Source organism: Salvelinus sp. IW2-2015, linkage group LG6.2 (genome assembly GCF_002910315.2).
Source record: "Salvelinus sp. IW2-2015 linkage group LG6.2, ASM291031v2, whole genome shotgun sequence".
Classification (NCBI taxonomy): domain Eukaryota; kingdom Metazoa; phylum Chordata; class Actinopteri; order Salmoniformes; family Salmonidae; genus Salvelinus; species Salvelinus sp. IW2-2015.
This window is the reverse complement of record NC_036846.1, coordinates 16,991,600-17,003,152: the sequence shown is the minus strand read 5'-3', so window position 1 is coordinate 17,003,152 and position 11,553 is coordinate 16,991,600. Positions and strand designations below refer to the sequence as shown.

The following is an 11,553-nucleotide window of genomic DNA, read 5'->3' as shown; positions in this document are numbered from 1 at the left end:
TCTCTACCAAATCTCCAGATTACTACCGCAAGCTCTGGACCTTTACACCGGATCAGATAGCTAGCTGCAATCTGAGTGCTACTCCTGGCTAACGTCTCTGTCCCGAAGCAAGCAACAGTTAGCCTTGAGCTAGCCTCGAGCTAGGCCAATCTCCCGGCTAGCCGAAGAGGTCCTCCGGCTAATTCTTGTGCTACAATACATATTTTGCCAATTGGCCTGGACCTTTTTTTCCGACACAGAGCCCTGCCAATCCATCACAATGGTCTAAATCAGCTACAAGCTAATTTAGCCACCTTCTGCACAGACACCAGCCCTGTTATTAGCCTGGATATTACTCACCAATTTACCAGCATCAGACTGTCTCTCGACAACAACCCGGATTCCTGCCGTAATCCCTGAGCCACTACTCTGATCCTCACAGCTAGCTTGCAGCTAGCGCAGCTAGCGCCACTGCCACGAAGCTAGCACCAGTTAGCAAACACAATTCTACAATTCACAACCTCTCTTTCGCCATCGCCATCCGGCTTGGATTCTCTGTCGACACGACCACGTCTGGTCTGCAGACGTATACCCCACCCGCTGTGCCCTCAACCGGCCTCCGTCTGAGCAGACACCCCCCGGGCTACTAACTTTAAACGCGCGTGCTAGCTTAGTGGAGGCCTCCCTGCGTCCATCTACGGCTGCCCCCTGGACACTATGATCACTTGGCTACATAGCTGATGCATGCTTGACTGTCCATTAATTCACGGTACTCCATTCTGTTTATTTGTGTTTTATCTGTCGGCTCTGTGCTTTAACTCAGGATCTGTGTGTAGTTAATCCGACCCTCTCTGCCGAGTCGTCGCCATTTTTACCTGTTGTTGCTGTGTTAGACTAGCACCCTGTTATTGCTGCTGTTTATCTTACCTGTTGTTTTTAGCTAGCTCTCCCAATCAAGACCTGCAATCACTTTATGCCTTATTGTGATGTCTCTCTCATTATCAATAGCCTTGCATACTGTGTTCAGGCTAGTTATCATTATCATTGTTTTGTTGCAATGGACCCTGTAGTTCCACTCTCCGTACCTCTGTACCTCCTTTGTCCACCCCCCACCACATGCGGTGACCTCACCCATTGAGACCAGCATGTCCAGAGATACAACCTCTCTTATCATCACCAGTGCCTGGGCTGCCTCCGCTGTACCCGCCGCGAACAGAGGAGTGAGTAGGATGAGGGTGCGGCTAAAGGCGAATCTCTCTACTCCATGTGTAACTCTGTGTTGTCTGTTCACACTGCTATGCTTTATCTTGGCCAGGTCGCAGTTGCAAATGAGAACTTGTTCTCAACTAGCCTACCTGGTTAAATAAAGGTGAAATAAAAAAATAAAAAATAAAATGTGTTCTATGGGAGAGAAATATTCCTCTCAAGGTGCATTCAAGTTGCAAGTGTCATAGGGAGGGAAACATGCATTCTGACAAGCAGTCAATGCACAACAATTCATAATGCAAATTGTAATAGCAGCAGTTTTAATTGCATTTGTTAAAGAAGCGGATCCCAGCTTTTCATTCCTTCTTTATTGATTTATCAACTCCTTTAATATGTGTGAACTGCACCATTTTAAACCCAGTGTTTTTAGCAACTGCATAGTTAAGCATGTTACTGCTCTGCAATTTGCAAAGAGTGCCTAGGGGAGATTGGGGCTGAATGTAACACAGATCAATTTGGCAACAGCTGGCAACAGCTCTGGTGGACATTCCTGCTGTGATCATGACAATTGCGCGCTCCCTCAACTTGAGGCGTCTGTGGCATTGTGTTGTTTGACACAACTGCATTTTTTTGTGGCCTTTTATTGTCCCCAACACAAGGTGCACCTGTGTAATGATCATGCTGTTTAATCAGCTATGTGATATGCCACACCCGTCAGGTGGATGGATTATCTTGACAAAGGTTAAACTGCTCACCATCAGGGATGTGAACAAATTTGTGAACAACATTTGAGAGAAATAAGCATTTTTTGCGTATGGAAAATATCTGGGATCTTTTATTTCAACTCGTGACCAACACTTGTGTTTCTATTTTTGTTCAGTGTGTATATATACAGGTGATAATGCTTATTGCTAATAGCATACCTGATAATATGGACCATGCATAGGCTATATGCATGGTCCAATCTGTTAAAATAATTTTAAGAAATAATTTTGCCAATATGTTATTGGGCTCATTTCTGGAAATGTAAATGATATTTTAGATGGTGCCAGCAAAATGTAATTTTCATTCATTTTGAAGTAGAATGTCCTTTTAAAAAGTCACCAGAACTGTGCTTCTCGGCCTCTACGTAACAATTCTGATTGTGTGCGTGTGTGTGTCTGTGAAGAACACCCAGTGGGAGCTCTCCTTTAATATCTCTGAGAGAGAACTTTGTCTGGTGACTTTTTCAAAGAAAGCTCACTTGTCAGATTTGGAAGGGATCAATTTCACCCTAAACTAAAACAAAAGCAAATTTTCTCTCGTCAGTTGTTGGGAATTCAGGCTCCTTCAGAAAACACAGTCTGGAGTCACTCCCCCTCTCCTTCCTTAAGCACACAAGGCTTTCATGTTGTGTGTGTGTTTTCAATGTGAATATTCTTCCTGTCTCTCTCTCCCTCTTGCCTATTATGGTCTTCCCTCTCCCCCTGGTTTTTTCTCTCCTCCTCATCTTCTACCGTCTCTTTTCTCTCTCGCTCTCCCTCCTCTTCTTACCTATGGTCTTCCCCTGTATTTCTGTCTCCTCTCTCTGTCCACTCCCTGTCTTCCCCCTGTATTTCTGTCTCCTCTCTCTGTCCGCTCCCTGTCTTCCCCCTGTATTTCTGTCTCCTCTCTGTCCGCTCCCTGTCTTCCCCCTGTAATGTTCTGTCTCCTCTCTGTACGCTCCCTGTCTTCCCCCTTTATTCTGTCTCCTCTCTGTCCGCTCCCTGTCTTCCCCCTCTATTTTCTGTCTCCCTCTCTGTCCGCTCCCTGTCTTCCCCCTGTATTTCTGTCTCCTCTCTCTGTACACTCCCTGTCTTCCCCCTTATTTCTGTCTCCTCTCTCTGTCCTCCCTGTCTTCCCCCTGTATTTCTGTCTCCTCTCTCTGTCACTCCCTGTCTTTCCCCTGATATTCTGTCTTCCTCTCTGTACGCTCCTGTCTTCCCCCTATTTCTGTCTCCTCTCTGCACTCCCTGTCTTCCCCCTGTATTCTTGTCTCCTCTCTCTGTCCGCTCCCTGTCTTCCCCCTGTATTTCTGTCTCCTCTCTCTGTACAGCTCCCTGTCTTCCCCTGTATTTCTGTCTCCCACTCTGTAACCAGTCCCCTGTTCTTCCCCCTGTATTTCTGTCTCCTCTCTCTGTCCGCTCCCTGTCTTCCCCCTGTATTTCTGTCTCCTCTCTCTGTCCGCTCCCTGTCTTCCCCTCTATTTCTGTCTCCTCTCTCTGTCTGCTCCCTGTCCTCCCCCTCTATTTCTGTCTGCTCCTTGTCTTCCCCCTCTTTCTCTCGCTCTCCTCTGTCCGCCCCATGTCTTTCTATTCATTTTCTCGCTATCACTTTTGTGTTCCTCATGAAAGGCAGAGTCTCTTCAAGGAGGGGTATCTTTAAAGCCCTACTTCAGAGGAAGCCTATTTATTCTCCAGATTAAAGTTATCACAGGGCTCCTTGATGAGCCTCTGTCCCTCTGTTTGGCAAATAGAAAGACATCTGCTCAGCCATTAGTTAGTGAATCATTGTGACCGTTGAGAATAGTAAACTCCACTGCGGAGGTCACAGCACCATGAGGCTGATGTTTAGAGGACTAGTGGGGGACCAGGAGGAAGAGGGGGTCTTTTTGACCTCAACCTGAAGACGATGAAACAGAGTATTCGAGGTAGATTAGAAAATAGGCCCATTGGGAAGTGATATAGGTGATGAGGAGAGAAAATAGATTACATCTACTAGGAAAATAAAAGAAAGAAAGCAATATAGAGAGAATAAAAGAAAGGTCAGAGCTGAAGGGTCTGTTTTCTGTTATTTTTGTAGAGATCCAAGCCATGTCATCTTTTTTTCTGCCCTTCACCTGTATGTTTGTGTGTGGTCCAGGGGCGTGGGAGGGTTAGAGGAGCCTGGTGAGTCAGTGTCCCTGTCATCCCCAGGGCAGCAGGTCAACAGGCTGCATATGGTGGCCATCACAGGGAGCAGGACCTCCAGGCTACCCTGACACCATACAGCCCCTCACACTGACCTTGATCTGAATAACACCTGCAGGGGATCTCTCTCTCTTTCTCTCGCTCTACTCTCTTTCTCTCGCTCGACTCTTTCACTCCCCCTTTCTCTCGCTCGACTCTTTCACTCCCCCTTTCTCTCGCTCGACTCTTTCACTCCCCCTTTCTCTCGCTCGACTCTTTCTCTCGCTTTGAACCGTTCAATTCACATGTTTATCTAGCCCCCTCTTTCCTTATTTTCCCTCTCCTGCTCTTCTTTTTTTTCCTGCCTCCCTCCAAACAAACGTTCCAAAAGAGATATTGACTGGCTACAGTAGGCTAGCCAAGACCAATGCTCGCTGTCTTTTTGTAGCTCAACAGTAGCCAGCATATTGCTAGTATGTTCACTATTGAAGGTTTAATATTGTAAATAACTTTCTCTAAAAGTAAAAAGCTGCTCCAGAAGTTGTAACTCGTGGAAGCGTGGTGGTGCTTGAATGAACGGCCAATCATATTTCCCAAATACAAATAGCATGACATTTACGCTTGTGGTCTTCAATGGTTGGCGACAGAGCAGGTAAATGTTGAACTGGAATGCGAAGATGCGCTGAAAATGTACTGTCGGGCCATTGACTGACAAGATCCACTGGCCCGACCGACACATGTTTTTACTGGTCCCGGGCTGGCGGGCCATCATTATTATAGGACCCTGCCCAGGAAATAAAATAAATGACTGTTCTAGAAAACAATAGGCTAAGTGGATTTCCACTCCACATTATATGGGACGTGCAAATTCATGCTCTCTCCATCCGAGTAGAAATTTGACAGCCAGGTACACAGCCAGGTACCGAGAGGTGGAACAGATAGCAGACTGTCAAACCAGCAGTCTTTCCCTGTCATCGCGCACTTTGTGACTGACAGGCGCCTGTCCTATCAATAGATCGCTAGGAGATGCATATTGTTCATTCTAGGCGCAGAGTGCACTAGCAGACTTTTTTTCCCGACTAGCGAATTGAAGTCTAGTTTAATTTAAGGCTGAAAATGAGTCTGTAATTGGCTGTATAGACAACAGCCGGCGCTAGTGGAAAACACTGATGATGGATCTTAACATAAGTATAGGTGTGTGTTTGTCCCAGCAAGCAGAGTGGGCGGTACAGGATGGCCGTTATTGTCTTGTTTCACGGAGATTTCAGGGAAAGAATGGAGAGCTCTATTGTTATTAAGTTACCGTTTCCCATTCTATATGTTGTTTGGTAAAGTCAATATGGCTGAACACAGGCTAGCAAAAAGTTTATGGGTGAGTCCTTCAGGCTTCTGTGTAGGCCTCATCTCCCGTTAAACAGGATTGTCACAGTGGCCAGTGGCATTGTAAATTCAGCTCCCAGGACACCAATGTTGCCTCTATCCATGTTGCTGAAGATTCTGATCGGCACCATCTCCTTGTTGACAAGTAGCCACCACATTTTGCATTCTCCAGTGTCACTCCCACCGTTCATACTCTTTCCGTAGTACAGAGACCACCCCCACTGAACCTAGAAAATACATGCACATTGGGTTTTAAAAGCAGACTTTCAGATCATAGAGCCATCGGCTAAATGTCGAAGGACTTTAACTGAACAACAGTGGCACAGGTCTGGCCCTCTGGAAGATCTGAGCTTTGAAACAAGCTTCATATCACTGACGTTTTAACATAAGAGGCCTTGCTCTTGCACCACAAGGCTCTGCCATAGATCTCTAGGAGGGCAGAGGCGTCTCAGAGTAGGAATGCAGATCTAGGATCAGGTCTCCCCCGTCCATATCTAAAAGGGCAAACTGATCCTAGATCAGCACTCTGACTCTGAGATTGGTTATGATTACAGGCCCTGGTGATTAGTTCTGTCCAGAGCAGTAGAGCCCCATGTATGGTTCAGTAAACTCTCATCTGTGTTCAATTAATCAGGTCTCTCAAGCAATGAACCATTCACATGAGAGAATCAACCAGCTTTTGGCTAAGAGGATGCATTTGTGTTTATCCCACAATAGTTTTCACATTAACATTAGATATCAATAGAAAAGTTATCCAAGCGTATTGCTGTATGTTTTCGTCATTATTGCTACTCGTTGGTCATGGGAGATATTTCCAAATGTAATTTTTCAAATAGTACTTTAATAGATTTTCCCAGCATGAAGCCTCTGAATTAATCAAATGGATATTGTATAACATAAATTACAGCCTGCACATTGCATTATGATAACAGTACTTCTAAATGCATAAATCAATTTCACATTATTCTTTCACTGTAGAAACACTAGTTTTATTTGTGTTGTAAATTCAGACTGAGTATTTAACTGCTTCTTTAACTTCTTATGGATAGGGGGCAGCATTTTCACGTTTGGATGAAAAGCATGCCCAGAGTAAACTGCCTCCTACTCAGTCCCAGATGCTAATATATGCATATTATTATTAGTATTGGATAGAAAACACTCTGAAGTTTCTAAAACTTTTTGAATCATGTCTGTGACTATAACAGAACTTATTTGTCAGGCAAAACCCAAAGGACAAACCATTCAGATTTTTTTTTTTGAGGTCACTCTCTTTTCAATGGCATTTCAATGTGTATCCAGATTTCTAAGGGACCTTCCTGCAGTTCCTATCGCTTCCACTGGATGTCAACAGTCATTCGAAATTGGTTGAGGTTTTTCCTTTGAGAAATGAAGAAGTAGCCATGTTCAGAATGATGCTCCAGTGAAGTGTACTGTTTGTTAGAGGCGTGTGACCAGAAAGCATGCTACACATTGTTTTCCTCCGGTATTGAACACAGATCATCCCGTCTTCAATTTTAGCGGTTATTTACGTAAAAAAATACCTAAAGTTGTATTACAAAAGTAGTTTGAAATGTTTGGACAAAGCTTACAGGTAACTTTTGAGATATTTTGTAGTCATGTGGAGCGAGTTGGAACCGGTGTTTTTCTGGATCAAACGCGCCAAATAAATTGACATTTTGAATATATATCAACGGAATTAATCGAACAAAAGGACCATTTGTGATGTTTATGGGACATATTGGAGTGCCACCAGAAGAAGCTCGTCAAAGGTAAGGCATGAATTATATCTTTATTTCTGCGTTTTGTGTCGCGCCGGGAGGGTTGAAATATGATGGTCTGTGATTGTTAGCTGGGGTGCTATCCTCAGATAATATCATTGTTTGCTTTCGCTGTAAAGCATTTTTTAAATCTGACACGTTGGCTGGATTCACAACAAGTGTAGCTTTAATTTGGTATATTGAATGTGTGATTTCATGAAAGTTTAATTTTTATAGTAATTTATTTGAATTGATTATTTGAATTTATTTGAATGAGTGTGTTAAGCTTTTTTAAGCCTTAAGTTTTCAAGGTTCTGGTGGGTCACATTGAGATTGACTTTATAATTTAAATGTAGACTCAGCGAGACAACGTTGCCACGAGCAGCACTGCAGATATTGGACGCGTTTGAGTGGTAAGACTAAAGCATCCGACTATAGACTAAAGTCGGGAGAGGTGCATCTGTGACAGCCGAAAGTCTGATACTGTAGTTTTTCTTCAGCAAGGCTCAGATCAACAGTGTCTGGTTTGGAGATGACATAACCTATAACAAAAGCATGTCTGTTATACAAAATAAATGGCCAAATAAATGCAGTCTTTACCACTAGCGCCAGCTAGTCTATACAGCCGATTAGTTATATTCAGCCGGATCCTTTTTCCACTTAAATTAACTAGGCTACTTTTCAATTCGCTAGTCAGAAAGTCTGCCGAGCCTTCTCCCACTAGAATGATATGCATCTTCTAGCAGTCTATTGATAGGACAGGCGTGTGCACTGTGGTCTTGCTCTTGCAACTCCTGTGGGAGGCCGGCCGCATGCACGCTGGCACGGTCGCCAGGTGTCCGGTGTTTCCTCCGACACATCGGTGCGGCTCGCTTCCGGGTTAAGCGGGCATTGTGTCAAGAAGCAGTGCGACTTGGTTGGGTCACTTTTTGGGATTTTGCATATTTTTTAATTACCATTAAATAAAATAACTGATTAGTTAGCAACGCTTATAATAATCTGTCTAGCTTTTAGAAGTGCTAGTGCAAACAGATTATCAGTTGGTAGTGATTTCAAAAGCATGGTGATGTTAACTAGGAGATGCTAGCCAGGAGATTCTGGACATTGCTAAAAAAAAAACGCTAACTAACGCCTTTAAACTCAAATTAATACTTTATCATTCATAGTGTCCAAGTTTACGGTTAGTTCTCTGTATTGATGCCTCTCTCTTCTCATCTACAGACCTTCCCTTTCCGGCCATGAGGGATCGCCCTCCCGGCTGTAAGACTGTGTTTGTGGGTGGTCTGCCAGAGAATGCCACTGAGGCACTCATCGTGGAGGTATTTGGCCAGTTGGGTGAGATCATCGCAATCCGCAAGAGCAAGAAGAACTTCTGCCATATCCGATTTGCCGAAGAGTTCACTGTGGACAGAGCCCTCTTCCTGTCTGGTACATTGCCTACGTTTTCTATTAAACTTCAAGCTGTATTGTGGAATAAATGTCTTCCCTCTTCAGTCAGAGACCTTAACTATGTTGGTCAATGAGGAGACAGCAAGAGGTGTTGTGTGATAAATATCCTCCCTCTTCATTCAGAGACCTTATCCTCTTGACGCTAGGGGTCAGATTATTATTAAATTTTTTAATAACGTTCCCAAGGTAAACGGACTATTTCTCAGGTCCAGATCGTAGAATATGCATATAATTTACAGATTAGGATAGAAAACACTCCAAAGTTTCCAAAACGGTCAAAAGATTGCCTGTGAATATAACAAAACTGATTCTGCAGGCGAAAACCTGAGGAAATCTAACCCGGAAGTGATTTCTTTTCTTTTTTTAAATCTGTGTTTCCTTGCCCGTCTTTCTTCCATTTAAAGGGGTATCAACCAGATTCCTTTTCCAATGGCTTTCTCGGGCTGTGACCAGGCTTTAGACATAGTTTCGGGCTTTTATTTTGAAAAATGAGCGAGAGTTTTCAAAAGTAGTCACGTGTCCTTTGATTAGTTCCTGCGCGCGAGAGGGGTAGCTCTCCATTTTCTTTCTCTCTTTTATTGAATAGGTTACGGTCCGGTTGAAATATTATCGATTATGTTTGTTAAAAACAACCTGAGGATTGATTATAAAAAACATTTGACATGTTTCTACGAACATTACGGATACTTTTTGGGATTTTCGTCGAACGGAGCGAGGCTTTGGTTTTCTGAACATAACGCGCAACCCAAATGGCTGTTTTTTGTTATAAAAGTAATATGTATCAAACAAAAAGAACATTTATTGTGTAACTTGGAGTCTCGTGAGTGCAAACATCCGGAGATTATCAAAGGTAAGCGATTAATTTTATTGCTTTTCTGACTTTCGTGACCATGCTAATTTGGGGCTAGCTGTTCTAGCATTGATTGAAACACTCACAAAAGCTTGGATTGCTTTCGCTGCAAAGCATATTTTCAAAATCTGACACGATAGGTGGATTAACAACAAGCTAAGCTGTGTTTTGGTTTATTTCACTTGTGATTGCATGATTATAAATATTTTTTGTAATATTTTGCGTCCTGCAATTCGGCGGTTGTTTAGGAAAATGATCCCGCTAAAGGGATCCGTAGCGCAGAGAAGTTAACTATGTTGGTCAATGAGGAGACAACAAGAGGTGTTGTGCAATAAATATCCTCCCTCTTCATTCAGAGACCTTAACTATGTTGGTCAATGAGGAGACAACAAGAGGTGTTGTGCAATAAATATCCTCCCTCTCCTAATAGTTCTAAATGAAGGAAATTAATCTCCAGTGGTAGTCCAGTACTAATCTCCAGTCGTGGTAGTCCAGTACTAATCTCCAGTGGTAGTCCAGTACTAATCTCCAGTGGTAGTCCAGTATAATCTCCAGTGGTAGTCCAGTACTAATCTCCAGTGGTAGTCCAGTAAATCTCCATGGTAGTCCGTTAATCTCAGTGGTAGTCCAGTACTAATCTCCAGTGGTAGTCAGTACTAATCTCCAGTGGTAGTCCAGTATTAATCTCCAGTGGTAGTCCGTGTAACCTACAGTAGTTGGTAGTCCAGTGCTAACCTCCAGTAGTTGGTAGTCCAGTGCTAACCTCCAGTAGTTGGTAGTCCAGTGCTAACTCTCGTAGTTGGTAGTCCAGTGCTAACCTCCAGTAGTTGGTAGTCCAGTGCTAATCTCCAGTAGTTGGTAGTCCAGTGATAGTCTCCCGTAGTTGGTGGTGCAGTGCTACTCTCCCGTAGTTGGTAGTCCAGTGCTACTCTCCCGTAGTTGGTAGTCCAGTGCTAACCTCCAGTAGTTGGTGGTCCAGTGCTACTCTCCAGTAGTTGGTGGTCCAGTGCTACTCTCCCGTAGTTGGTAGTCCAGTGCTAACCTCCAGTAGTTGGTGGTCCAGTGCTAACCTCCAGTAGTTGGTGGTCCAGTGCTACTCTCCCGTAGTTGGTGGTCCAGTGCTACTCTCCCGTAGTTGGTAGTCCAGTGCTACTCTCCCGTAGTTGGTAGTCGGTGCTAACCTCCAGTAGTTGGTGGTCCAGTGCTACTCTCCAGTAGTTGGTAGTCCAGTGCTAACCTCCAGTAGTTGGTGGTCCAGTGCTACTCTCCCGTAGTTGGTAGTCCAGTGCTAACCTCCAGTAGTTGGTGGTCCAGTGCTACTCTCCAGTAGTTGGTAGTCCAGTGCTAACCTCCAGTAGTTTGGTGTCCAGTGCTACTCTCCAGTAGTTGGTGGTCCAGTGCTACTCTCCAGTAGTTGGTAGTCCAGTGCTACTCTCAGTAGTTGGTAGTCCAGTGCTATATCTCCAGTAGTTGGTGTCCAGTGCTAATCTCCAGTAGTTGGTAGTCCAGTGCTAATCTCCAGTAGTTGGTAGTCCAGTGCTAATCTCCAGTAGTTGGTGGTCCAGTGCTAATCTCCAGTAGTTGGTGGTCCAGTGCTAACCTCCAGTAGTTGGTAGTCCAGTGCTAACCTCCAGTAGTTGGTAGTCCAGTGCAAATCTCCAGTAGTTGGTGGTCCAGTGCTAACCTCCAGTAGTTGGTGGTCCAGTGCTAACCTCCAGTAGTTGGTGGTCCAGTGCTAACCTCCAGTAGTTGGTGGTCCAGTGCTAACCTCCAGTAGTTGGTGGTCCAGTGCTAACCTCCAGTAGTTGGTGGTCCAGTGCTAACCTCCAGTAGTTAGTGGTCCAGTGCTAACCTCCAGTGTTGGTAGTCCAGTGCTAACCTCCAGTTGTTGGTAGTCCAGTGCTAACCTCCAGTGTTGGTAGTCCCAGTGCTAACCTCAGTAGTTAGTAGTCCAGTGCCAACCTCCTAGAGGTAGTCCAGTGGTAATCTCTAGTCATGTTGCACCAGGGTCTTTTCTTTTTTATCT

General features: G+C 44.3%; 1 protein-coding gene across 1 annotated transcript in view; it reads left to right on the top strand.

Annotated features, from left to right (window-relative positions):
- LOC111965892 (ecto-NOX disulfide-thiol exchanger 2-like) overlaps positions 1 to 11,553 on the top strand; it is a 95,472-nt gene that overhangs the window by 20,497 nt on the left and 63,422 nt on the right. The window contains exon 3 of the mRNA XM_070444257.1: positions 8,450 to 8,656. Within this exon, the coding sequence (XP_070300358.1) occupies positions 8,450 to 8,656 (207 nt within the window). The remainder of the gene's footprint in view (positions 1 to 8,449; positions 8,657 to 11,553) is intronic.